This window comes from Felis catus, chromosome C1 (genome assembly GCF_018350175.1).
Source record: "Felis catus isolate Fca126 chromosome C1, F.catus_Fca126_mat1.0, whole genome shotgun sequence".
NCBI lineage: Eukaryota > Metazoa > Chordata > Mammalia > Carnivora > Felidae > Felis > Felis catus.
Window position 1 is genome coordinate 1255152 of NC_058375.1, and position 26201 is coordinate 1281352.

The 26201-nt window shown below is 65.5% G+C and overlaps 1 protein-coding gene and 1 long non-coding RNA gene across 4 annotated transcripts in view; one reads left to right on the top strand and one right to left on the bottom strand.

Annotated features, from left to right (window-relative positions):
- Window positions 1–26201, top strand: part of PLCH2 (phospholipase C eta 2) — a 69044-nt gene that overhangs the window by 40324 nt on the left and 2519 nt on the right. For all 3 annotated transcript variants that reach the window (XM_023257976.2, XM_023257977.2, XM_023257975.2), the window contains 20 exons: window positions 1557–1703; window positions 3671–3914; window positions 4047–4176; window positions 7863–8033; window positions 10231–10324; window positions 10516–10719; window positions 10950–11070; window positions 12832–13003; window positions 13397–13504; window positions 14658–14816; window positions 18956–19042; window positions 19342–19424; window positions 19791–19888; window positions 19981–20163; window positions 20525–20632; window positions 20972–21096; window positions 21176–21260; window positions 21431–21577; window positions 23258–23337; window positions 25482–25779. In XM_023257976.2, coding sequence (XP_023113744.1) covers window positions 1557–1703; window positions 3671–3914; window positions 4047–4176; window positions 7863–8033; window positions 10231–10324; window positions 10516–10719; window positions 10950–11070; window positions 12832–13003; window positions 13397–13504; window positions 14658–14816; window positions 18956–19042; window positions 19342–19424; window positions 19791–19888; window positions 19981–20163; window positions 20525–20632; window positions 20972–21096; window positions 21176–21260; window positions 21431–21577; window positions 23258–23337; window positions 25482–25779 — 2844 coding nt within the window. The remainder of the gene's footprint in view (window positions 1–1556; window positions 1704–3670; window positions 3915–4046; window positions 4177–7862; window positions 8034–10230; window positions 10325–10515; window positions 10720–10949; window positions 11071–12831; window positions 13004–13396; window positions 13505–14657; window positions 14817–18955; window positions 19043–19341; window positions 19425–19790; window positions 19889–19980; window positions 20164–20524; window positions 20633–20971; window positions 21097–21175; window positions 21261–21430; window positions 21578–23257; window positions 23338–25481; window positions 25780–26201) is intronic.
- Window positions 5747–11008, bottom strand: LOC109502031. Its single transcript, XR_006583829.1, has 3 exons — window positions 10638–11008; window positions 6795–7055; window positions 5747–5936 (listed from the first exon to the last, which is right to left on the bottom strand). It is a non-coding gene; the product is annotated as an uncharacterized LOC109502031 (long non-coding RNA).

Sequence of the window (26201 nt, forward strand, 5' to 3'; positions counted from 1 at the left end):
GGCGTGCAAAAGGCCCCCCTCCTCCAAAGCAAACCTATGACCTCCTGCCCCTCGGGTCTCCCTCTGGGGGTCATGGGGCTCCCCCGCTGCACCTCCGGCCCACCTGTCTGACCCCAGGGCACCAGGCAGGCAGCGGGGAGGGTGGGGGTTCGGGGATCAGGGGCAGGGCTGTGGTGGGCATGCTGGCTAGGCACTCAGGTGGCTATAAAACTTTTGCTGAGGGGTCCCTGGCACTTTGCAGGGGTGGGGGTGGCACCTTCAGCCGGGATGCGCTGGGGCTAGCGTGCTGGTGAGGGACGAGACCGCGCCTAGAGGGGGGCAGAATGCCCCTCACTGGTGTGAGACAGGGGTGGGGTGGAGGCCTGCCCGGCCGGTGATGGGAGGGTTGTGTCTGTTCTGGCTGGGCCGGCCCACGGAAGGCCCCACTTGGGACTGTGTCCCGCGCCCCTGGGGCCTGGTCTGGGTGCCCCTTCTGGAACCTGTTCTGGCCTCTGCACCCGCCCCTCTCCCCCTGTCCTGCCTTATCTCTCCCCTCTTGCTACCTGTGCACCAGCAGCCTCACCTGTGTCCTCATCGCTCGGTGTCTCTGTGGAGCTCAGCCTCCCTGTGGGCCCTCCCACCACCACCCTGGCGTGTGAGGAGTCCCACTAGCTGGTCTCCTCGGGTGGCATTGCCTCCAGGGGGTCCCTTAGTGGGTGGGTCATGTGGGGTGGAATTATCGATGCTGCAGCAGTCCTGGGCTTTCTGTAAGTAGGTGTGAAGGGCCCGGGGGGCTGGGGCTGACCCATCCCCGGCTTGGAGCCCCAGAGCCTGCAGCCTCTCCAGCCCTGGGGGGCTGCTGGCCTGGCTGGGACCCCCTCCCCTCAGGACCTGGGAGACGTGAGAGCTGCAGACAGGAGGCCAAGTGGACAGAAGAGGGGAAGGGAGGGCGGGGAGGGGTGCTGGGAGGAGGGTTTGTGTTCTGGAGCTGAAGCCTGGTGCTGCCTTGACCTCCCGGGGCCCCGCTCTGTGGCCTCTAGGGACAGACCCTCACCCTTCCTGCAGGGAGGAGGAGGAGGCCGGCTTTCCCCAGTGGCACGGGAAGCAGGTGCAGGCTCCCAGGTTAGACCACGGCCTGGCCACCCACAGAGGCCCTTGTGCACGGCAGCTCCTGAGCGTGGCCTCAGCCACCACAGCCCCTCGTGTGTCATAGGCATTGGGGCAGGTCACGGCAGTCACTGGGGCTGGGATGGACACGGTGGCTGGAGTGAAGCGAAACCAAGCTGCAGAGGAACAGGGTCCTGCCTGGGACCCCGCCTGGCCAGGGGCAGTCGGGGAGGGTGGCCGTGGCCGGGGCTGGGTGGCTCGGTCTGTTTCTGAGCTTGGGCCTGTGGCCCGGGCCAGCGCCTGGGGGTATGAACCCGCCCCCGCGGAGGGCCGGCGGGCGGGCGGGCGGGCGGACGGTCTCTGCACCCCTTGTGCACGGGGTGGTGGGCGGTAGGGCTGGCCCGGCTCTCACGGCGCCCCGGCTGTCTTTGTGTCGGTTGTCTTCTGCCCGCCGTGTCCATGACGCCCAGTGGAGAGATGCATGAGCGCCATGCAGGCGGGGACCCAGATGGTGAAGCTCCGCGGCAGCTCCAAGGGCCTGGTCCGCTTCTACTTCCTGGACGAGCATCGCTCCTGCATCCGCTGGCGGCCCTCGCGCAAGAACGAGAAGGCCAAGAGTGAGCAGGCGGCCTTGGGGGCGGGGGGAGCCGGGGGCTGCCTTGGGGGAAGCGGGCTGCCCCGGGGGGTTGGGGCTGGGAGCTGCCCTGGGGGGGAGCGGGCGGCCACGAGGCAGCTGGGGAAGTCTCCGGGGGCCTCCGGGCCCGACACAGGCATCTGGTTGGCCTTGCAGTTTCGAGGTGATCTCTGGGCGTCAGGCGCAGAGGGACCAGGGCCTGTAGGACTGTGGGGACTGAGAGCCCATCTGGGATGGTCTGAGGAGCAAAAAAAAGGCCCTTCCTTCAGTGTAGCCGGGTCTAGACCTGCCACGAACAGAGAGAGAGACCTTTGCGGGGCACATGGAGGGCAGGGCTTCAGTGCCGCATGTTAGCTCGGGCGACCTGGGGCACGAGGACTGGCATGGGGCGTGGGGGCTGCAGGGCCGCCCGGGGTAGGAGGGGGCCTGGGCTGGAGGGTTCTTGCAGGGGTGGAAGGGCGAGGTGGACGTCGGAGCAGGGCCTGTCAGGGACCAGGCTGGAGGCAGGAAGGGACACGTCAGGGTCCTCCCAGGCCCGGAGAGACCCAGCTGCACCAGGGCAGGGCCTCAGCCCCGCAGTTGCCAAGGGCACGGCTGCCGCCATGGGGCCTGGGAGCCTTGGCGCGGAGCCCCTGGGAGGCATCCTGGTGGTGGTGGGGGGGGTGCGTGGGGCTGCCCTCTGGGCCCATGATGCTCAGATGGGGCCCCTCCTCTGGGCCTGGCACTGCTCCCCGTACTGGGCATCGTGTGGGAGCGGGTGATAAGGCAGGGGTGGGCAGGCCGGGACTGGGGGAGGCCGTGTGCGGTACTCAGACCTGACTCTAGCCTTGGAGGATCCTGAGGAGGGAGGAATGGGGGGCAGCTGTCCTCTGCCAGCACCCCCTAGTCTAGGGCCCGGGACCCCCGTCCCTGCCATGCACATGCATGCATGCATGCAGGGAACTGGAGAAGAGAGGTGGGCAGGCCCCCCGCCCTGTAGGCGGGCTCTGTACTCCCGGGAGCTCAGGGGGTGGGAGCAGAGGACAGGAGGGACACCCCCCTCACTGCACGGACGAAGTCCCCCCTCCATCACAGCTCTGCCCAGGATAACTCCCAGAAGGGCACGAGTCTCCCCACCATCACTGCCCCGCCCAGGATAGCTTCCAGAAGGGCACGGAGCCCGCCAGGCAGGGCTGCAGGAGATGGGCGGGTGGTGTTGGGAGGTGGTGAGAGCTGGCAGGAGGGTGCGATGGTCGGGGCCCAGCCCAGGGGGCCGGGCTCCCAGAGGGGATGCCTGTGCCCTGCACGGCTGGGAGGGGCCCTGCCGCCTGTGCAGGAACAGACCTGAGAACTCATCTCCTCGTGGTAATTCAGCTTTGGAACGGAGGCCCCGTGGAGCCCCGGGTGCTGTGGCCAGTAATGAAATCCTTGGTGGGCCCGGAGCTGGTGCCCGCCGGGCAGGACCCCGCCGCACCCCTGGCCCCGCGGCCTGCTGGAGCCAGAGCCTCCTAGGGAGGCGGCGCGGGATCGGGCCAGTCGCCCTGTCAGAGTGGAGACGCGAGCTGGCTGGAGGCTGAGGGACAGAATTGGCCTGTCTGGGCTCCCTCAGCCTGCAGCCTCGGCTAGTGCAGAAGCCACGCGCCTGGGGTTGCTAACTAGGGGGAGGGGGCTGCCCCCGGGAGCACGAGCCTTTCTCACACCCCGGGGGAGTGGGGAGCAGCCCTCAGGGTCAGAGCAGAGCAGGGAGGGGTGGGCTCCCCAGCCTCAGCACATGTGTACTTTCTCTTTTCCCCACCCTGACGGTCCCTTGAAACACCCCTTCCCCGGCTCCCCCAGCCTCAGATGGGAAGGGGACCCGCAAAGGTACCGGCCTGTCTCTCGCGGGCCGAGCGGGGCAAGCTGCTGCGGCGGGCGGGGGCGCCAGCCCCTGGGGACAGGCTGTGACCGGCGGCCGCCCCTGCCTGCCCGCAGTCTCCATCGACTCCATCCAGGAGGTGAGTGAAGGGCGGCAGTCCGAGATCTTCCAGCGCTACCCAGACGGCAGCTTCGACCCCAACTGCTGCTTCAGCATCTATCACGGCAGCCACCGTGAGTCGCTGGACCTGGTCTCGCCCAGCGGGGACGAGGCGCGCACCTGGGTCACGGGCCTGCGCTACCTCATGGCCGGCATCAGCGACGAGGACAGCCTGGCCCGGCGCCAGCGCACTAGGGACCAATATCCTTGGTCTCGGGGGGCGGGTCCCTGGGTGGGGCTCTCCCGCCCCTGGCCGGGTCACACGTTTGGGGGAGGGGAGGGGGGGCGCGCTGGGCCTGCTGGACCCGTGTTGGTCCCTGACTCGGCCCTAAAGTGGCTGAAGCAGACATTCGACGAGGCGGACAAGAACGGGGACGGCAGCCTGAGCATCGGCGAGGTTCTGCAGCTGCTGCACAAGCTGAACGTGAACTTGCCGCGGCAGAGGGTGAAGCAGATGTTCCAGGTGGGGTCCCCTGCCTCGGGCACCCCGGGCACAGGCTCTGTGGGGCTGAGGCTGCGTCCGGAGAGGAGGGGCCCCGCCCGAGCGGCGGGAAGTCCTGGGCGGGGTCTCTGGGCCCGCAGTCAGCGGGAGGCCAGGAAGCGGCTTGCCCCTCGCCCTGCGCCCTGGGTCTGCTGAGATGCCCCAAGTGGCCGCCTCTCTCTCTGCAGCTGTGCGGGGCCCTCCCTGGCAGCCTAGGTATTTGGGGCAGGTGTGGGTCCCTGAGGGAAACCACCCAAAGGAGGCTGCACCCCCTTTCCTCCACTCCCCCCCGCCGACTCCCCAGCCTTGATGAGGCACGGCGGCCTGGCGGGGTCCAGGGTGCACACTGGCCCGTGTTGCGGCCTCAGCTCTGGCTCCCCGCCCCCTGCAGCCTCCCGGTTGCAACCACCCCGGTGTTAGAAGTTATGAAAATGCATCTGTCAGCTGGGAGGCGGCCTTTATTGTCTGTAATTAGTTTCTCTCTTTCCGGAACTCCTGCTGGAGCAGCGGGGAGGAAAGGTGGCATCATTGGGTCCCGGTTTGTGGAGTTGATGGGCAAGCAGACCCAGGAGGAGGGCGCTCTCTCTCTGTCTCTCTCTGTCTCTCTCACGCGGGCACACACACACACACACACACGCACAGAGCCAGCTGCTCCACCAGGCACGGCCCCCGGTGGCTTCACTTGTGCTCTCGCCATAGACAGCTGGTGGTTCTTGGCCAGAGCGGGGGTGGGGACCCCGCAGCTCAGAGCACAAGGGTCTGTGCATGAATGAAGGGACGAGTGGGATGCTCTCGGGCTGCTGGTCAGGGACTAGGGGGGCTCACAGGGCCCCTGCCCGGGCAGTGAGGAGCTGTCAGATGGCTCAGGCCTGAAGATCAGCCCCCTACCTGTACCCTGCCTACCCTACCTCCAGGGATAGCTCTGGGCTGAGAGTCCCTTCCAGAATGGTGAGGCTGTCAGGGGCCAGGCAATAGGCTGGCTTAGAACTTGGGGTCCAGCTTGGCCGGTGAGGTGGGAGGAGAGGAGTGTACCCTCACAGAACGGGGTGAGCGCGCACAGAAAGGTCCAGTGCAAAGTCCTGGCTTGAAGATGCACCACGCTGGGAGCTCTGGGGAGCCCATGCCCACCTGCCCCTCTTCTAGGGGCACTGGGCCTCTCACATGCTCTCTGGGCACAGGGGCTCCCCACAGAGCCCTCTGACCAGCCCTCGGCCTGGCTGTGTCTGGGCTCCAACCAGATCCCCTTGAGGAATCCCAGAGCAGTGGGGACAGACCCTGCGGCCTGTCTGTGGGGCCTGCAGGTGGGGCGGACTCCGGGTTGGCTCTGGAGGGGGAGTGAGCAACAGGGGTGGGAGACTGATGTTGGCCTAGAGCTGGGGACCCCAGGCCCTGGATAGCTCAGACCCCAGCAGCCTTGTCCACGGTAGTCCCTGAGTGCCTGGGCCTCCCTGGCCATCTTTGCGGCTGACCTTGTGGGGCTCTGGACCCCAGAGAAGGAGGGCTGGCCTCCAGCCAGGCAGAGCAGCTCTGATAATTAGCATCAGTCCGGTGGTCGAGGAGTCTCTGTATTGTTTCCACCACCTGGAAGTGCCTAATCCAAGGAAAGATCTGTGTGGTGGGTAAAGAGCACCTTGAACATAGTTTCATTAAGTCTGAGATAACAGTGGAGTGCAGGCCCAGTGTGGGCCTCGGGCCGCAGAGCAGCTCCAGCCGAGCGTGCCTTCACCTGCTGCAGTCACGGTCTGTGGAAAGAGGGGCCGAGGAATTACATCGGGAGGCAATTCTGGGGCTCAGGGGCCGGGTCTGTCCTTAAGGGTTTCCCGAGGGCTTCATCCTCATAAAATATTCTCATTCACCCCACGGGCTGGCAGCTGGACAGAGAGCAGGCAGCCACCCCGTGCTGGGCTCCCGGCCGGACCGCCCAGCACAGAATTTGGGGATGGGGGGAGGCCAAATCGCCCTGCGGGCTGGACACTCGACACACTGGGAATCTCTGCCTGGCTCCAGCCACACCCTGGGGAGGGCTGCTGGCCAGGCTCTGTCCTAGGGGGGTCCTTTGGGCTGCAGTGTGAGCCAGAGCCTGCAGCCAGAGCCTGGCTGAGCCTGCCGGCTCTCAGACCCAGGGCTGTCCTCAAACCGAGCTCCAGGCACAATGAGGTCTTTGTCTGGTGTCTTCTGGGCCCCTGCACATGTGGCTCTGGGCTCTGGTCCTGTTCCAGCCTTGGCACAGACTCTGGGGTCCTGGGGTGGGATGCTGGGACCTTGCTGGGTGTCCACTTCAGTGCCGAGCCAGGACTGGCCTTCCCAAGAGCAGTACTCTCCCTGGGGACAGGGACATGGGGGTGGCTGTGGCCACATGATTCTCTGGTGATGCTTCTGGTTCAGAGAGGGCCTCAGGGACGTGGCACCCACCCCCCAGCCACCCCAGATTGTGTCACCACATAAGGAAAGACTCCAGATGGCGCTCAGAGCCAGAAGCGCTGCTGTCCATGGTGCTGACCCAATGTCAATACCTGCTGTGCAGCCAACCTCCAGACAGGTCCTTCTCACACCCCACCCCCACCCCACCAGCCCTAAGAACTGGGGCTCTGTATCAGCACCTTCTACGGGACCTTTCTTGTCCATTCCCAGGGATCACTGTGGCCCCAGGGCACCTCAGGCTCCTCTAGGCAGCCTGGCCTCCAGTCGCTGGGTGCCCTTGTCCTCTGTGTCTGTCCCTGGCCTTGGCGTTTGGTGTTCCCAGGGTCTGACACTTCAGTAGATGCTCCCTGAGTAAGTGGGTTCATGAAGAAGTTCATGGTCTCACTGGGGTCTCGGTGGGTTTGCCCCCGGCGGGTCCTGCAGGAGTCGTGCGAGCTGCCCTGTCCGCAAGAGAAAGACAGTGGCCAGGTCCTCTCATCTCTGCTGTGGAGACTGAAGCCTGGACACTCCTGTGCACCCTGGGGCCTTGTGCTTTTCTAATCAATGGGCAGCAATTGCAATTACAGGCTCACAGTCCAGGGTGGGCATTAACTCCAGGGTGGGGTGTTAGCTCCCAGAGTGCCGTGTTGATTCCAAAGTGAGGTGTTAACCCCCAGGATGGGATGTTGGCTTCCTGAATAGGGTGTTGGATCTCAGGGTAGAGTGTTGACTCCCAGGTGAGATGTTGGCTCCAGGGTGGGGTGTTGACTCTAGGGAAAGGTGTTAGCTCCAATGTAGGGTGTAGGCTCCCAGAGTGGGGTGTTGGCTCCAATGTGGGGTGCTGACTCCAGGGTAGGGTGTTGGCTCCATGCTGGGGTGTTGACTCTAGGGTAAGGTGTTAGCTCCAATGTAGGGTGTAGGCTCCCAGAGTGGGGTGTTGGCTCCAATGTGGGGTGTTGACTCCAGGGTAGGATGTTGGCTCCCAGTTTAGAGTGTTGGTTCCCAGGAGGGGCATTAACTCCCATAGTGGGGTTTTGACTCCAATGTTGGATGTTGGCTCTCAATGTGGGGTGACTGTGCCAGGTATAGGTGCAAGTTGACCATGAAAGACTGGGACTGGGAGGGCAGGGTCAGATCTGTGTGAAAGGATCGCTCAGTGGCTTCTTGGTGGGAGAGTTGGAGCGAGATCCCAGTAAGTTCACTGCTGCAAGGATCCCAGGGAGCTATCAGGGTGGGACACTGGGGGACCCAGAGGCTTTGGCTTGCAGGAGGCAGACACAGATGACCACCAGGGTACACTGAGCTTTGAGGAGTTCTGTGCCTTCTACAAGATGATGTCCACCCGCCGGGACCTCTATCTGCTCATGCTGACCTACAGCGACCACAAGGACTACCTGGACGCTGCTGACCTCCAGCGCTTCCTGGAGGTGGAGCAAAAGGTGAGGGGACGACAGCAGGAGCAGGGTCCTGGCGTACATGGCCTCACCTTTGGCTCCCAGGGCACTTGAACTAGTTCACTGTGACTGAGAATCCTTCAGTCTGGAAGGATGGGCCACAGCCTGACACTCAGGGTCCTCAAGCCTGCCTCCACTTAGTGAACCTGCTTTGATTCCCATCATGGGCCATCCCGGCATATTTCAGGGTGTGTCCCATGGAGGCCCTGAGTGGGTGGCTCCTCGGTGGGCCTCTGAGCGGCTCAGCCATGACCTCAAGGGACCCTGCACTTGACCACAGCACCTTTAGCATGGAGCACCTCATAGAACTGGGGTTCCATGACCCAACCTTCCCACCTGTTCCAGCCACGGGTCTGACTAGCTTGTACCCCCTGAGCCCCAGGCCCATTACCACCACCTTTGACCCATTTGTCCAGCAGATGCCCAGATGCCTCCAAGTGCCAGGGGGGCTACCCACCCATTTCTCTTGACTCTAGGCCTTCTTGTCTATACCAAGAGGCCTACTATTTCCTGGGCACTGCCCTGCTGACTGGGGGCCCAGTGTTTGGAGGCTCAGGGATGTGGGCCCCTCAACCTTGGCCCAGGCAGGGGCTGGGTGTCACCTGCTGTGGTGGGCAGGAGGCTGGAAATCCATAGTGGGAGAGGGGAAGGCCAGTGTCCCCTGAGGAAAGAGTGTCCCCATGGTGGGGTCCAGGCAGTGTATATCTCCTACCCTAAGGGCTGGTGGGAGGTGGCCGTGAGGACCAGCGTCCACACTTATAACTTCCTGGGATCCTCAGGGACCCAGTTTGGGGCAGAGAGTGGGAGGGGCAGTCAGCCTTAAGTTAGAGGCCACGGGCAGAGGCTGCTGGGCAGGGCCGGGGGCTGGGTGGCTGGAGCAGCTGTGGCACCCAGGCTGGGTCTACACGTATCTACCCAGGATCTCTACCCCCGCCCCCCCCCCCCCCCGCAGCTGTCCTGGGCTGGTGTCTGCCCCACCTTACCCCACGCGGCCGTCCTCGGGGCTGTGCTCCCAGGACCCCTCCCCGCTACTCACACAGTTTGCTGGGGTTCCATCCTCGTGGAAGTGTGCCTGCCTCCTCTCCTGTCCTCCTAGGGGAAGCCCTGGGGTCTGACCCAGGCAGGAGAGGCTGGCACCAGCCTGGCTGGATGCTGATGCCCCGGGCAATTCACTCCCAGCCCAGTCACTGTGGGCAGCATTGGGATGAGGCCGTGGGTTCTCTGTCCCTGTTGCCGGTGTACGTGGGGGTGGAGGGTAGGAAAGTGGCCCTGTCTGGGAAGGGCAGTACTGACTCATTATTCCCTACCCTTTGCCCTAAGCTTTCCAGAAGCTTTTCCCTATATCTGGGGCCAAAGCTGTCCACCAGGTGGGTGGTTTGAGCCCGGACCCAGCCCCCAGACTCTGGGCCTCCCAAGGTCCACAACTACTCTGGGCTCTGACCCCATTTGCCCCGCTTCCCCACTATCACCTGATATCCCTCCCCCACCCCCACCTACATGGGACTTCCTAGAAGCCCTGCTGGTGAACTTGCTTCCGGGAACTGAGGGGTCCCGGCCTGGGCTGCATGGCAGGGCCCTGGGAGACCACTCAGCCTCTGACCAGGGCAGGGTGGCGGGGGTGGGGGCGGCATCGATGCCCAGGGCCGCTTGGGCTCGGCTTCCGTGTGCAGCTTTCCCGAGATGGATGTGGGTTAGGCAGCAGGGGGAGCCAGGTAGGGGAGGCTCCCTGTGCCCCTGGGGCTCCTCCAAGGTGGGACTGGTTCTCCTGCACCTTCTCACACATAGGGCTCCCTGCCAGGCCTGCCCTGGTCTACAGCTCTTGAGACCCCGACACGGTGGGAAGGAGGGGTGGGCCAGCTGATGGGACCAAAGAGCCCTCCCCTGCGTCAAGGATCCTGTCCGACACAGCTCTTCCAAAGCCATGTGATCCACCAGTAGTCCTCCGGCCACTGAGTCCCAAGTCTCACGACGCTGAGGGTAGCCGGTGTGCCGCCCAGTCAGGGAAGCACCCTGCAGGCGCCCGAGCCTCCCCCTGACGCCCACCGTGGGCAGTCTTGATGCGACAATCAGAGGCAGCCTGGGAGGCGGCGGTGGTGCAGGAGGAGGAGCGGGGGGAGCTGCCCGAGGCTAGCCCGGGGCCAATGACGGGCTAGCCTGGGCTGAAGCCCCTACTCTGGCCTAGATGACGGGGGTGACCCTTGAGAGCTGCCGGGACATCATCGAGCAGTTTGAGCCCTGCCCAGAAAACAAGAGCAAGGCGGTGCTGGGCATCGACGGTGAGCGGGGCATCGCTGCGGTCCGGCTCTCTCGGCGGGCTGATGGGCAACCCGGGGGCCTGGACAAGTGGCCTGAGCAGAGAGTTTACGGTTCCACGTGGCGGGGGTGGGGGGCGGTCCTGAGATGAGCCCCGTGGTGGGGGGGGAGCTGGCACGCAGGCGCTAAGCACCCTCCCACGCTCCCCACGCAGGCTTCACCAACTACACTCGGAGCCCCGCCGGCGACATCTTCAACCCAGAGCACCACGGTGTGCACCAGGACATGACGCGGCCACTGAGCCACTATTTCATCACCTCGTCCCACAACACCTACCTCGTGGGTGACCAGCTCATGTCCCAGTCCCGGGTGGACATGTACGCCTGGGTCCTGCAGGCCGGCTGCCGTTGTGTGGAGGGTGAGCGGCGGGGGCCGTGGGAGTCCGAGCCCCCCTCGGGCCCGGGGGCCTTGGGCTCCGGGGGTCTCTGAGCAGAGTGTCTGCCCTCCTTCCCGGGCAGGGGCTGTGATAGGCCTCTCCTGGTGTTAATTGCTGAGCGAGAGGACTGACCCCAGTCAGTCCGCGAGCCGCGGGTCTCTGGGCATCGGCGGCCAAGCTCCTGGAGCTGACTGACGTCTGCCTTCCCTCAGTGGACTGCTGGGACGGGCCCGACGGGGAGCCCATTGTGCACCATGGCTACACTCTGACCTCCAAGATTCTCTTCAAAGACGTCATCGAGACCATCAACAAATATGCTTTCGTCAAGAATGAGTGAGTGGCTGGGACGGGGGCGGGGGTGGGGGAGGGGCTCGTGCGGCCCTTCCTGCTACTCCCCCACATCCTTTCTTGGGGGCAGTGTTTGCAGAGGCCAAGGGGCTGATCTGGGGGTCCCTCGTTGAGGCTGAGGGTCAGGGAAGGGAGTGGAGCTGCAGCTCCGGGGAGAGGGAGGGCAGCGGGCGCAGGAAGGGACAGCGGATTGGCTGAGCAGGGTGCGTGTGCGAGCAGCCCCCATCCACACACACTTGGCGACCCCTGCTGTCAGCCGCCCTCAGCCGTGGTGGCTCTGGCACTAATTGCCCCCGAGAAGCTACTCTGCGTCCAAACTCAATTTGCTGTCACTCAGCTGTAGCTACAGACACCGTTGAACAGAATCCTATTTAGTTTCTGGAAATAGAAGACCGCTCCCCTGCCCCCCCCCCCCCAGTCACCTTCAAGTCCTGGTTAAACAAGGCTCAGAGGTAAGGAAAGAGCTAATTTAATGAGGGAGGGGAAGAGAAGCCAGATTGATTGAGGACATAGAAATAGAGGGGCCCCTCCTGAAAGAGCTTGCCCGAACTCTGTCTCGGGCTGTCAGGAGGGAGTGGGAGTGAGGAGTGGTGGCCTGGTGCCTAGACTTGCAGGTGAGAGAGGCATCTCAAGGTAGGGGGGCTGAGGCAGACAGATGTCCTGTAGCTGCCGAGGACCCAGGGACGTGCTAGGGTCCCAGGACGGGGCTTGCCTCTCATGTGCCAGCATAATCTTTGCAGACATAGGGTTCTTCCCTAGGCCCTTGTGCCACAGGCTTCAGTCCCTTGCCTGAGAAGTAGGGAGAATACCTTCCCGCCAAGTCCTGTTTGCCCTCTCTGCACCACAGGACTCGCCCATCTCTTGCTCTGATTCATGCCATCTAGGTCTGGGTCACCTACATTTTCTAAAAGGATCATGTTGCCTTTCGACAAAAATCCAAGTAAAATGTGCACACGGTTAAAAAAATAAATCAAACAGGGGCACCTGGGTGGCCAGTCGGTTAAGTCCAACTTTGGCTCGGGTCATGATCTCACGGTTCGTGGGCTCAAGCTCCATGTCAGGCTTTCTGCGCACAGAGCCCACTTTGGATCCTCTGTCTCCCTCTCCCTCTGCCCCTCCTCTACTCACGTTCTCTCTCCTCTCTCAAAAATAAATAAACGTTAAAAAAATTTAATAAATAAATCAAACAACTGAGGAATGTGTAATGAAAATGCCCATGCTACACTCCCCATTCTGCACTATGAAGGTAATAACAATGTTCTACCAGATGGAATGTGCCAGCCTTATGTCTCCTTTTCTTATGGGGCCGACGTTGGGACCCCAGAGCCATTCACAGGACAGTGTCTCCAGTATCTAGGCCAACAAGATTATTTTTCTCAGTCTAGTCATTGTTCCATATTGCACCTGTTTAGTTCACATTATTTTTAAACCATGACTGGCTGACTTGCTTGCATTTTCCCTTTTGTTTTCCTGGAGTTTCTAATTGCCTTTGTTTTTTTCTTATTGGGCTATGAATTGCATGCCTTCTTTACCTGTCCCTAACATCTCCCAGATCCTTTCCCACCCACACAGTTGCTTTTCAAAGCCATCGATGGGCCCCTTCTCAGAGTGGCTGTCAGTTCCATCTATCCTGGCTGCTGGTGAAGGTCTCTTTTCATTCACTGGTGCAGGTGACTTGAGGTCTTACACATTTGGGGGCCTAGCCCTCCCCTGGCTTACTCTGCTCCTTCCACCTTGGGGCCACAGGTACCCAGTGATCCTGTCCATTGAGAACCACTGCAGTGTTATCCAACAAAAGAAGATGGCTCAGTATCTGACGGATATTCTTGGGGATAAGCTGGACTTGTCATCAGTGAGCGGTGAGGATGCCACCATGCTTCCTTCTCCGCAGATGCTCAAGGGCAAGATCCTGGTGAAGGTAAGCCCCTCCCTGCCCCTTCTAGGGCCAGCATCCTGCTGGGCCTCTGGCCTCTGATCTGTGGCCAGGTGAGGGGCAGTTGCCCTGCTCTGGACAGTACAGGGCTCCACACCATCTGTGGCAGATTTGAGGAGTCAGGGTAGGCCCTGTGCCCAACCTGGCCTCAGTCTCCCTCCATGGTGGCCATTCAATCTAGGGACCTCTGTGTGCACACCCAGGCGTTTCCCTCCCACACTGCTGCTGCAAGGAAGTGCCAGACTGGCTTCTGCCCTGTGGCCTGAGGTCCACAAGCAAGCTTGAGAAAGGCTCCTTCCCTTTGCTGCTGCTCCTGTGGCTACTGGCCTCCCAGTACTTCCTGCAGAACCCCTCCCATGGTCCGCCACCTCCCCCCAGGGCAAGAAGCTCCCTGCCAACATCAGTGAGGATGCTGAGGAGGGCGAGGTGTCTGATGAAGACAGTGCAGACGAGATCGATGAGGATTGCAAACTCCTCAATGGGGATGTGAGTAGGGGCTGGGAGGCCCTTCCCTTCTTGGGGGGCGGGGGCGCTGCGGTCCTGAAGAGCAGGCTCACGGCCTTGCTGTGAGAAGGCAGTGGCTGAGAGAGGGACATCGGGCAGATGTGAGGGTGCTTTGCATGGCAGACAACTGGGCACACACTCAGCCGGGGTGGGGGGCCTTCCCTGCCTGCCCTTTCACCCAAGACATGGCCCTGCACTCCCAGCTGGCAGAGGTGCTGGGGCTGGGGGCTGGCTACACAGGAAGGAGGAGTGAAAAAGGGCTTGGCAGAGGGGGGCTGGGGGGACTCTGTAATTAGCATCTTTTCTCCTCTGGGCACTGTTCTAAGCCGCTGCTCCGAGGCGGGAAGGCATTATTTCTCCCTGAGGGGCCATCGGATGGGAAAATAATTGTGCAGGAGCATTCCCAGCCATGCTGGCTAATTGTTTGAGAAAACCCTGAGGCAGCGGAATTCTCCGCTTGGATGTGCCTGCATATTTCTCTGGCTCCGGGTGACAGGGCACCCGTGTTCTCTGACACCTAGGGTGCACCCCTCCAGCCTGGGCTCTGGGGCACCCAGATGCCCACGGCCCAGGCGCTGCCCTGGAGGGGCCCGAGTTTGTTAGGGCTATGATGGGGGCTGCTTTGGACAGAGAGGGCACCTAGAGGCTATGCCCCGGGTGCTGGCGGCCGGGGCCGTCCATCCCTGCCCCCTGCCAATCTCCTGAGGGACATTGTAGCCACTGGTAGGATCCCAGGTCTCGAGCTGCTTCGGGCTCTTGGAGCCCAGTGTGGCCACCAGGCACACCGACTGCCTCCCCCACTGGCCAGACACCGGAATCCCTGGGGCGACGTCGTGCAGCTAAAGGGGTGCAGGTGTTAAAATCTGAGAGGCCTGGTTCAGAGCCTGGAGGTCACTGGCTGTGGCCCTGGGGCAGATCGTAGGCCTGAGGTGCGCCCCAGGAGCTGGGAGGTGTGGGGGTAGGCAACGCAATGCGGGGGTGAGTGTGCGGCCAGGGGTGTGAGAAGCCAAGACGGGGTTCGGGCTCCCCGGCTCCAGCAGGCCCCCGCGGCCCTGCCCGAGACCCTGGGGGCTGTCACCGCTGCTGCCGTGGGGCTGGGGGCTGATGGCAAGGGGCGACCGTGTGGCTCTGGCAGGCCGCCACCAACCGGAAGCGTGTGGAAAACATCGCCAAGAGGAAACTGGATTCCCTCATGAAGGAGTCGAAGATTCGGGACTGTGAGGACACAAACGACTTCACCGTGTCCACGCTGCCCCCGTCCGGGAAGCTTGGGCACAAGGCAGAGGGCAAAAAGGTGAGAGCCCGACGGCCGGTGACGTCAGCCTGCAGCCGGGTCAAGGGCCTGGAGCACGAGGTCTGTGCACACCGGTGCACATGTGTGTGCATACACACACGCCCCCGAATGCGTGCACACACCCGCACACACCTACGCGTGCACACATGCACCTCTGCGCACACACCTGCACACACCTACTTGTGCACACGCACACCCGTGCATACCCCTAGTTACCTAGTTGTGCACACGCACGGCCGTGCACACACCTGCACACACCTACTTGTGCACACGCACACCTGTGCATACCCCTAGTTACCTAGTTGTGCACACACACGGCCGTGCACACACCTGCACACACCTACTCATGCACACATGCACCTCTGTGCACACACCTGCACAGACCTACTTGTGTGCGCACACACCTACATACCTAGTTGTGCACGCACGCACGCCCGTGCACACGCCTACACACCTAGTTATGCACACCTGTGCACACACCTGCACACACAAGCCTGCGTGTGCACTCATACCACTGCCCGCTGGCCCTGCTGCCTGCCGGCCTGCCTCTTGACCCCGGCTTCTCTAGGAGCTCACCTCAAGCTGTTTTGATTCTGATCATAAGGGACTCGCAGCCTTCCCTGTGTCGCAGGGTGGCTGGCCAGGGTGAAGGGGTGGCCCCATTTGCGTGGCTGTTTCCTTGAGGTCCCCAGGGGAGCTGCCCCACCCCCACCCCCCACCCCGGGGATTTGCAGCTCTTTGTGGAAGGGCACTTGAGCATTGCCTGGGGGCTGGAGGCCAGGCACCTCCTGCTGAAGGGTCTTGTGAGTGACAGAGAGGGGCACACAGCGTCTCAGAGCCTAGACAGTCTTGGGGAGCTATCTAGCTGGTCCAGGCCTGCAGTCTCCGACAGCCTCACAGGGAAGCAGGGCTGGGCTCTTGGAGGTATCTCATGGGGAGAATGGCGGGCGTGAAGCATGTGTTGGGGGGCGCTAGGCTGGGTCGGCGAGGCTGAATAGTCTGGGGCCCGGCTGGAGAGGGGCCGCGAACCTCGAAGTTCAGGTGCATTAGCTGAGAGGCTCAAGTGCAGCTGATCCCCCAGGGGCTGTGGTGGGCAGCGTGGCTGGTTTGGGGCCGGGCGGGGTGTGGGTCAGCCCTACAGACCCTGTTTCACAGTGAGCAGGGCTGCAGGGCAGGCGGTGGAGGTGGGGTCTACCCCTTTGGAGAGAGCCCTGCCCTGCCCCCTGCCCCCTGCCCCCTGCAGAGCTCACCACTGTCTGGGCCCCGGGGAAGGTGGGAAGGCAGGTGGGGGGCTGGGCTTCCCGGGCAGTGTGTTTAGATACAAGTGTCTGTCGCACCCACAGGGCACGTAGTACAGACGGTGCCCCCGGACACTGGGGGTCCCTCTCTGTGCAGGTGGCCCCCACAGGTCCCATGTGGACAGAGCATTGCTTATTTCCAGTGCCCAGATTTCTAGGTGGGGGCTTGGGGACGTGAAGGATGGCAGCTTGGACCTGGGGAACTAATGTCCATGTGACTTTTTGCATGAGGGGGAGCAGGTACTCAGGGAAGGCTTCCTGGAGGAGGAGAAGTTGTGGCAGCTTAGGCTGAGCTGCCAGGCGTGGAGCTTGGAGGGGGTGTCAGGGAGGACCCCCCGCCCCCAGCAGCATTAGGCCCTCCCCGGCTGGGACACGCGCAGGGGAGCAGTGGGGATGCAGGGCACAGAACTCTGTGTGTGTGTGGGAGGGGGGCTGGGCAGTGTGGTCATGCACCTGCTCCCACATGCCTCTCTGTCTCCTTTGCCGAGTGGCCAGAGGCTGTGGCTCCCGCTCCCTGGGAGGCAGTAGGCAGACGTAGGATGGGCAGACTGGTGGGGAAGAAGCAGAGGGGCAAGGAGGGGACCCCCGTCTTCAGTGCCGGGTGCAAGTCTAATGGGCACGGGTGCTGGCCGAGGGCAGGCCTGATCTTCTGTGAGGGAGCCGGTCCCCTCGACATCCCGAGTGGCCAGGACTGGAGGTTCCTGCTCGGAAGGGCCCTGCAGCCGGCACTCCTCCGCCTGCCTTCCCAGTGGCCCCGCCCACGAGGCTGAGCTCTCGTGTCAGGCGGTGTCGAGGGGCAGGAGCAGCCCCACTGCGGGCCCTCCGCTTCCCACGGCCTCCCTGAGGGTGGTGCTCAGGCCGGTGCTGTGACCTCTGCCAAGATTGGGGGTGCGGGGGCGTGGGCGTGCAGTGTTGCGGGCGTTAGAGTGTGCAGGGGTGAGGGGTGTGTGTGCAGAGGGTGTGGGTGTGCAGGTGTGTGGGGGTACAGGGGTGCTGGGTGTACGGGGGTTGTAGGTGCGTGGGTGTGCAAGGTGTGGGAGGGTGCAGTGTGTGTGGGGGGTGTGGTCATGTAGGTGTGTGGGAGCTGAGGGGGTGCGGGTGTGGGGGGGTGCAGGGTGTGGGGGGGTGCAGGTGTGTAAACGTGCAGGGTCCAGGGATGTGGGGGTATGAGCATGTGGGCGTGCGGGGGTGAGGGGGTGAATGTGGGTGTTCGGGGAGTGTGGGGGTGTGAGTGTGCAGGGTGTGGGGGGTGTGGATGTGTGGGTGTGCAGGGGTGTGGGTGTTCAGGTGTGCAGGGTGTGGGGGAGCGCAGAGTGCTGGTGTTTGGGTGTGCAGTACGTATAGGTATGCAGGGGTGTGGGGTGCAAGTGTGTAGGGTATGTGCGGTGCGGGCATGCTGGGGTGCAGGGTGTGCAGGCGTGCGGGACTGCAGGGTGTGTGGGTGTGCAGGGTTGCGGTGCGCAGAGGTACAGGATGTGCGGGTGCGGGGGTGTGGGGGTGTGGGTGTGCAGGGGTGCGGTGCGCAGAGGTACAGGGGCGCGGTTGCGGGGGTGCCGCGTACGGGGGTGGGGTGGCGACAGCAGGTTCTGGCCGAGGCAGCGGCCCCTCTCCGGATGCTGGGCCAACAGGCGCCCCTCCCTGGTTGTGCGCAGATTCAGAGGCGCGTGTGCGCGGCGTTTCAGGCCGTGTTTACAGAGCCGTGAAGCGCCTCGGCCTCAAGCGGCTGCAAACGCCCGGCGTCTGGCTGCCGGCGCCTCTGCCCGCGGGCCGCAGAGCCATCAACTAGTCAGGAGGGACAGGGGCTGGTGTTGCCAGGCCAGGGGAGGGAGAGACTTGTAAGTGCAGTCTGGGGCGGGGCTGACGCCCAGCGCCTCTGCTGCGGCGGGTCTGTGCCCCGGGGTGGGCACGAGGGCCTCCCGTGCCGCCCCCTGACCTGGGGGTGGGGCACGAGGAGGGCAGACGCGGGTGGGAGCCGGGAGCCGGAGAGGCGCCTGTCCTGACTCCCCCGGGCCGGGCTTCTCCGCAGAGCAGGAGTGGGCAGGGGCAGGGCGGGGGCCGGAGCTCGGGGGCGGCTGCGGGCCGCGTCTTGGGCCGCACGTTCCTTTCCCGACGTGTGAGCCACGGTGCACGGCGCTCAGGTGGGGGGCCGAGGGCGCGGGCGCCACAGTGGGCTCTCTGCGGGATGAGGTCCCGTCCCCTGTGCCCCTGGGGTGGAGCTGACCCTCGTGTCCTCCCCCCTCGGGCCCAGTGGGGCCCAGCTTGAGCCCCTGACCAGGGGCCTTACTTGCCTCCTGGCCGAGAGGCCGGCGGTCCAGGCCGGGGCACGGTTGGCGGGCAGTTGCGTGTGTGCAGACGCACGTACGGGACCGGGTCTGGGGGGGGCTGGGGGGGAGCAGGGAAGGTGCTCCATAGACAACGGTGGGGAAGCTCCCAGAATCTCCCAGAAGCTCCCAGAAGCCCCGAGGGTGATGTGAAACGGCCGCTTCGGGGGCACAGACCGCATCTGTCTAATTAGGGAATACTTTGGTCTCTGCAAGAAGCAGGACAGGACGTCGGAGCTGCAGGGGTCTTCATAAAAGCCTTACATAAGCATGCTCGGCCGAGGAACGTTCCAGACACACAAACAGCACTTACCGTACACTCGCCCTCCACGGGAAAAGAATTCAGAACTGGGGCCTTAATGAGTTCAAAACACTTCTGGAGGAGCCCGTGGGGCCTCCACACTCCCTCTCAGACCCCTGCCTCTGCGCCCCCGGGGCGGGCTGGGGAAGGGTGCCTGGAGCCTCGGAGCCTGGGGCCCTGAGCCTGGGCGCCCCCTTCACCGCTCTCTCCGTCCCCTAGGCTGAGGACGGCGTGGAGTCCGGGGAGGACACCGGTGGCAGCAGACGGAACAACCGGACCCTCATGAGCAGCTTCTCCAAGCGCAAGGTCTGGCGGGGCTCCCCGGCAGGGGCGGCCGGCTCCCCGTTCCTGTGCCCCCCGGGGGTCCCTGGGCCGGCCAACCGGGAAGCCCCCTTCAGCTCCCGGGACCCCTGACCTGTCTTCCAGAATCCCCCCTAGCTCCATCGTCCCACTGGGGCTGGGGTTCGGAGCCGGCCTCAGCACCTGGCTGGGGCTGGGCGCAGCAGGTGCCTCGAAGGCCAACCCCCCCAGCCGGGCACACCGGCCGACGCCCCTGGGTCACTGGGGGGCCCCACGGGGCCTCACTCCGCTGTCCTTCCACACAGAAAAAGAGCAGCAAACTAAAGAAAGCGGCCAGCATGGAGGAGGGGGGCGAGGACCTGGAGTCCCAAGGCAGCCAGGGCCGAGGGTCAGTGCCCCGCCCGAACGGACCGTGGCAGCGGGAGGCGCCCAGGCCCCTGTCTGCGCGGCAGCGGGAGTTGGATGCGCGGGCCCTGGGTGGCGGGGGGACCGCGCGGTGGGCTGGGGGAGTGGGGGCCCCTGGGCGCGGACCTCGAGGGGGCCGGACTGGCCAGCGTCGCCCCCTGTGCTCCCTTCCAGCGCCCGAGGCGGCTGGGGAGGCATCCTTCGGTGGGGTCCGCGCCGGCACCCGCCCCTCCCCCACGTCGCTCCTGGGTGGAGCCGGCTGAGGCCTGGAGCCTGCCTCCCAAACTGGGGTGCGCAGGCTGGCCTGAGTCGGGAGGCCCTGACCCCCTGTCCCCCGCCGTGTCCGCAGGGCGAGCCGGCAGAAGAAGACCGTGAAGCTGTCTCGCGCCCTCTCGGACCTGGTCAAGTACACCAAGTCTGTGGGCATCCACGACGTGGAGGCGGAAGGTGAGGGGACCGGGGCCCCCCGGGGGGGGCGGGGAGGGGGCGGCGGGGCGCCGGCCTGCCTGCGCCCCTGATGCCGCCCCCCTGCACCGCAGTGGCGTCCAGCTGGCAGGTGTCGTCCTTCAGCGAGACCAGGGCCCAGCAGATCCTGCAGCAGAAGCCGGCCCAGTACCTGCGCTTCAACCAGCACCAGCTGTCCCGCATCTACCCCTCCTCGTACCGCGTGGACTCCAGCAACTACAACCCTCAGCCCTTCTGGAACGCCGGCTGCCAGATGGGTGCGCGTCACGGGGCGGCCGGCCTTGCTCCCTGGCCGCTGGCTTTGGGGAGCCTCTATCACCCCCTGCCGGTGTCGCCCGGCCGGCCCTGCGGGGGGGGGGGGGGCGGCCGGGACCCCAGGACGAGGAGGGAGAGACGGAGGCACGTCCGCCCGCGTCCCCGGGGGTGGACGGGGGCTGGCGGGGCAGGGCCCCGGGGACGTTCTGCCAGGACGCGCACACACGCCCCGCTCACGCACAGGGCTGTGAGCCCAGGGTCCCCGCTCACATAGGTGAGCCCTGGACTCGGGCAGCCGTGGGGGGGAGGCGGGGCGGCGGGCGGCCGGGCGCTGACCGGGCCACGTCGCCTCCCTGCCCGTAGTCGCCCTGAACTACCAGTCGGAGGGCCGGATGCTGCAGCTGAACCGGGCCAAGTTCAGCCTCAATGGCAACTGTGGCTACGTGCTCAAGCCCCAGTGCATGTGCCAGGGTGAGGCCCGGGGGCCCAGGGATGCGGAGCGTCAGCAGGGCCACCTGGTGGGTCAGCCAGGGACACGGCCCCCAGGATGCCAGAAGGGGGGTGTGTGGGGGAGGACCCCCACCCTGCCAGGAATCCGCGAGGGGTGACGAGCCGTGCCCGGTCACAGGGTGGTCACGGGGGCGGCCAGCACGCGGACCCCTGGGACCCCCGCGCCGGAACGCCGCCTCCCGCCCCCCGGGCCTGGCGCTCCCGTCCAGCAGGAGGGTGCGGTGGGGTGCCCGGCCAGCCCGGCGAGAGGGTGGAGGCCGGCCCCGCTCCCCCTCAGCCTGGCACCCCCGCACCCCCCAGGCGTCTTCAACCCCAACTCCGAGGACCCTCTGCCCGGGCAGCTCAAGAAGCAGCTGGTGCTTCGCATCATCAGCGGGCAGCAGCTCCCCAAGCCGAGGGACTCGATGCTGGGGGACCGGGGCGAGGTAGGAGGGGCCCGGGCCCGGGTGGGCGGGGCTGGGGCGCCACGCCAGGCCAGGTGCCAGCCCTGCCCTCCGCGCCCAGATCATCGACCCCTTCGTGGAGGTGGAGGTCATCGGGCTCCCCGTGGACTGCAACAAGGAACAGACGCGTGTGGTGGACGACAACGGTGAGGCCCCGGGGGCCACAGGGGAGGGCCGGGCGGGGGCGCCCCTGGTCAGAGCCCAGTCCCCAGGTTCTCCCGGGCCGGGCCGCCAGCCCCCGAAGGAGGCGAGGGCCCAGGTGGCCTCCGGGCTGGGCCTGGGGTGGGAGGTGACACCTCCTCCCGGTGGCCTCTAGGATTCAACCCCATGTGGGAGGAGACCCTGGTGTTCACGGTGCACATGCCTGAGATCGCGCTGGTGCGCTTCCTCGTCTGGGACCATGACCCCATCGGGCGTGACTTCATTGGCCAGAGGACACTGGCCTTCAGCAGCATGATGCCAGGTGCGCAGGGGGCCAGCAGGGCAGGGAGGGCAGAGCCCGGGCCAGGGCCCCCTGGTATAGAGACCAGCATCTCCTGCAGAGCCCAGTGTCCCCCATAAAGACAAGCATCCCCTCAGGCCAGTGTCCCCCCACAGGCCACCACCATCCATAGAGGCCGGTCCCCCCACGGCCCAGCATCCCCCATAAAGACCGGTTCCCCCCACAGGCCAGTGTCCCCCATAGAGACCAGTTCCCCCCCACAGTCCAGCGCTCCCCCTAAAGACTAGTCCCCCCAACAGGCCAGCGTCCCCCATAGAGACTGGTCCTGCCCACAGGCCAGTGTCCCCCCACAGTCCAGCGTCCCCCATAGAGACCGGTCCCCCCACAGGCCAGCATCCCCCATAGAGACCGGGTCCCCCTATAGGCCAGCATCCCCCATAGAGACCGGTTCCCCCCACAGGCCAGCATCCCCCATAGAGACCAGTCCCCCCCACAGTCCAGCGTTCCCCATAGAGACCAGTCCCCCTATAGGCCAGCATCCCCCATAGAGACCGGTCCCTCCACAGTCCAGCATCCCCCATAAAGACCAGTCCCCCCTACAGGCCAGTGTCCCCCATAGAGACCGGTCCCCCCACAGTCCAGTGTTCCCCATAGAGACCGGTCCCCCCATAGGCCAGCATCCCCCATAGAAACCGGTCCCCCCACAGTCCAGCATCCCCCATAGAGACTGGTCGTGCCCACAGGCCAGTGTCCCCCCACAGTCCAGCGTCCCTCATAGAGACCGGTCCCCCCCACAGTCCAGCGTTCCCTATAGAGACCGGTCCCCCCACAGGCCAGCATCCCCCATAGAGACTGGTCCCCCTATAGGCCAGCGTCCCCCATAGAGACCAGTCCCCCCACAGTCCAGCATCCTCCATAGAGACCGGTCCTCCCCCATAGGCCAGCATCCCCCATAGAGACTAGTCCCTCCCACAGTCCAGCATCCCCCAGAGAGACTGGTCCCCCCACAGGCCAGCATCCCCCATAGAGACTGGTCCCGCCCACAGGCCAGTGTCCCCCATAGAGACCGGTCCCCCCCACAGGCCAGCGTTCCCTATAGAGACCGGTCCCCCCACAGGCCAGCATCCCCCATAGAGACCAGTCCCCCTCACAGGCCAGTGTCCCCCACAGGCCAGAGTCCCCTGTAGGTCAGCTGCTATAGAGACCGGTCCCCCCACAGGCCAGCATCCCCCATAGAGACCAGTCCCCCTCACAGGCCAGTGTCCCCCACAGGCCAGAGTCCCCTGTAGGTCAGCTGCTATAGAGACCGGTCCCCCCCACAGGCCAGCGTCCTCCATAGAGACCGGTCCCCCTCACAGGCCAGTGTCCCCCACAGGCCAGAGTCCCCTGTAGGTCAGCTGAAGCCAGGACTGAGCTTCTTTCTGTGAGTCGGTCCCTGCCATGGGTGGGCCTGGAGACACAACAGGGAGCTGAGGAGGAAGGTGTAAGGCCAGGGGCACATTGTGGGCGGGATGGGGGAGGGGAGCCCAGTCTGTAGGGTCCCCCAGGCCCCAGGAAGAGGAAGAGGTCGCTGCAGGACTGAGTGATACCGGAGGGCTTCCTGGAGAAGGAGCCCCCAGAACTGGGCTCAGGGGTTGTACTCGGGGCCCGGGACCTTTGGGTAGAGCGCGGGGCGGGGTGACCGTGGCCTGGCCGTTTCAGGCTACCGGCACGTGCACCTGGAGGGGATGGAAGAGGCCTCTATCTTTGTCCATGTGGCCATCAGTGACGTCAGCGGTAAGGTGAGTGCCACCCGCAGGGCCATCTGCCCGGCCCACCCCTGCTCCCACCCCGGCCCTGTTGCCAGGCTGTCGGGCCTGGTGCTTACTCCTCTGGGTCTGTGTCTCCGCCTGCAAAATGGACAGTAGGGACACCCGACCCCGGCGTCCCGGGGCCGCTGCAGGCACCAGGAACCGGACACCCTGGCCCTTCCTGGGCACCCCTGCCCCCCACCCCCCGACTCTCCTAAACCTCCTCACTCCTACGTCTCAGGGTCCCCGCTTCTCCGTCCCTCTCCGGAGGGTGTCTGCCTGGCCCTGCCCCCCACCCCGCATCCCCGGACGGGGCTCTCACTCTATCGCCCCAGGTCGCGGAACCCAGGGCGGCCCCGTTCTGTGCTCCGGGCCCAGGCAGGGCGTGTGTGTGGCGGTCCGTCCGGTGTGCGTGGGGGGCCTGAGTGGTCCCGGCGCTGTCTCTCTCCTGCCACCTGCGCGGCCCCGTGGCACCACGGGCCGCCTGGCTCTCGCCCGTCGTCACCCCGTCCGTCTGTGGCGTGTCTGCCTGTCTCCGCGGGCCCCGCGCCCGGCTGTCGGCGTCTCACAGCCTTCACTCTGTCTCTTTGGTCTTGCAGTGAGCTTGCCTATGTCTAAAGTCTACTTTTAGAAGGACAGTCCCGTTAGGAGCTCGAAGGTACCCCAGCGCCGGGCGGCAGAGCCCGCCCGTCCCCCCACTGCATGCTCAGGCCGCCCCCATTAGCATCCGTGATTCCCGATAGCATTTTGGAGACTGTCAGCTCATGCGACATGGATCGTGCCGCGGCTCTGGGGTCCCTTGGGCCATGTTCAGCCACAGAGCAGCATTTACGAGGCAGGTCCAGGACTTCAGCGAGGCCTCCTGTGCGTGGACCCCTCCCGGCCTTCCGTTCCCTCCTCCGTCTCCGTCCGCCGCCCCGTGTCCCCTGCCTACCTCCGTGTCTGGTCCTCTGGCTTTGAGCGCCCTGCCCCCCTGCCCCCGTCACCCTCCCTGCCCTCGCCTTTCCTCTCCGCCCCCACCCCCCACGTGCTCCCTGACTCCGTGCGCCCATCACGTCTGGGGTAGGGTGGGGTGGGGAGGCCCCAGGGACCAGGAGCTCGGAGCTTGAATCCTGGACCTCCTTCTAAATGGCTTTGCGGGCAACTTCGCCCAAATTGCACTAGATTTGGGATCTTGAATCGGGAAGCTGATTCAAGTGCTGGCCACTTTAACACCTCCGCCCAGACGTGCCCCTGTGTCACGGGGGAGTGGTGGCTGTTGTCGGGGCCTCTGCATGCGAGGACCCCTCTGGCCTCTGCACTCTCGACACGCAGCCGCCGGCCTCTCCGGCGTTGACCCGGGTACCTGCCGGCTGGTCCCGGGGGCCCCCAGCTGCCCTCCTCGGGCGGGGAGGCTGTCGGGAGAGGCCTCGCGGGGACTTCCCGGGCCCGGCTGTCTGGGAAGGCCCGAAGCCAGCGGCAGTGCAGGGAACGCCGAGCCGGCACGGGGCCTGCCCTTAGGGCTGTGTGAACCGAGAGCAGGGTGAGGCTGGCAGCGGGGCAGGAAGGCTTCCCGGAGGAGGCAGCAGGTCCGAGGAGTGGGCCGGGCAGGGCCCCGGGAGAGCAGACTGCTGGCCCGCACCCGGCTTTGCTTGCTTCCTCAGCCTGTGGCGCCCGAAGGTGGGGGCGGACGTGAGCCTGGCGGTGTCTGCTCCCGTGGGGTTTTCTCCCCGTGTCAGGCCCACCCCGCGGGCCCTGGGCCGGCCTGCTCCGCCACAGCCGGGGGCTCCGTGAGGGGCACACGGTGTGGGCGCAGGATCCAGGGTCCGGGGAGAACCCTGGGGGGGGGCTCTCCGTCTGGCCGTTGCCGGGTCCGCCTGTCCTGGGACCCGTCCACCCTCCGGCGGCGCCTCCTGGTCTGCGCCAAGGCCGTGGCAGCTGCCGTCCCCGGAAGGGGCGCCCGGGACACCCTCTCCCGCACCCACAGCCCTGAGCGGCACGAGCCCGACACGCTCACCGGTGCCCTCGTCGGGCCGGCTCTTGGGCTGCGGCAGGCTCGGGCCCGTCACCGCCTGCCGGAGCGTGCCGGGGGCCGGGCCGGCGGTCCCCGGTCCCCGGTGCCCGGCCGCTGGCTACGTGGGTTCCTTCTCTTGCAGGTCAAGCAGGCTCTGGGCCTAAAAGGCCTGTTCCTCAGAGGCCCAAAGCCCGGCTCCCTGGACAGCCATGCTGCTGGTCGGCCCCCGCCTCGGCCTTCCGTTAGCCAGCGGCTCCTGCGGCGCACGGCCAGCGCCCCGACCAAGAGCCAGAAGCCGAGTCGCGAGGCCTTCCCGGAGCTGGTCCTGGGCACGCAGGACCCCGGCTCCGAGGGGGAGGCCCGTGACGTGGCGGCCCCCGGCCCCGGCCCCACTCTGGAGGCCTCGGCCCCGGAGGACCAGGGCAACCGCAGCCCCCGAGGTAAGGCGCCGGTGGGGAGGAGCCCGGCGCGCGGGAGTCTGGCCCAGGGGCGGCCCCCTGGTGCGCCCGAGGGCCCCGGGCCCGCCGGGATGGCCGCCGCCTGCATGAAGTGTGTGGTCGGCTCCTGCGCCGGTGAGGACGCCGAGGGCCTGCGGCCGGGACGGCTGCCCGGCCCGGGGCCCGGGGCCGGGCGCGAGCCCGTCAGCCAGCAGCCCCGGGCCCGTGCGGACTCGCTGGGGGCGCCCCCCACTGCCGCGGGGAGAGGCAGAGGGGCCCGGTGGCAGGGTCCGGGCAGCGGCGGCGGCGGCGGTGGCGGCTCTGTGTCCTCGGACTCCGGCAGCCTGGGCGGCCCCGAGGTGGCCCCCCGCTGGCCCGAGGGCGCCCGCAGGCAGGCAGGGGCCCTGCAGCGGGAGATGAATGCC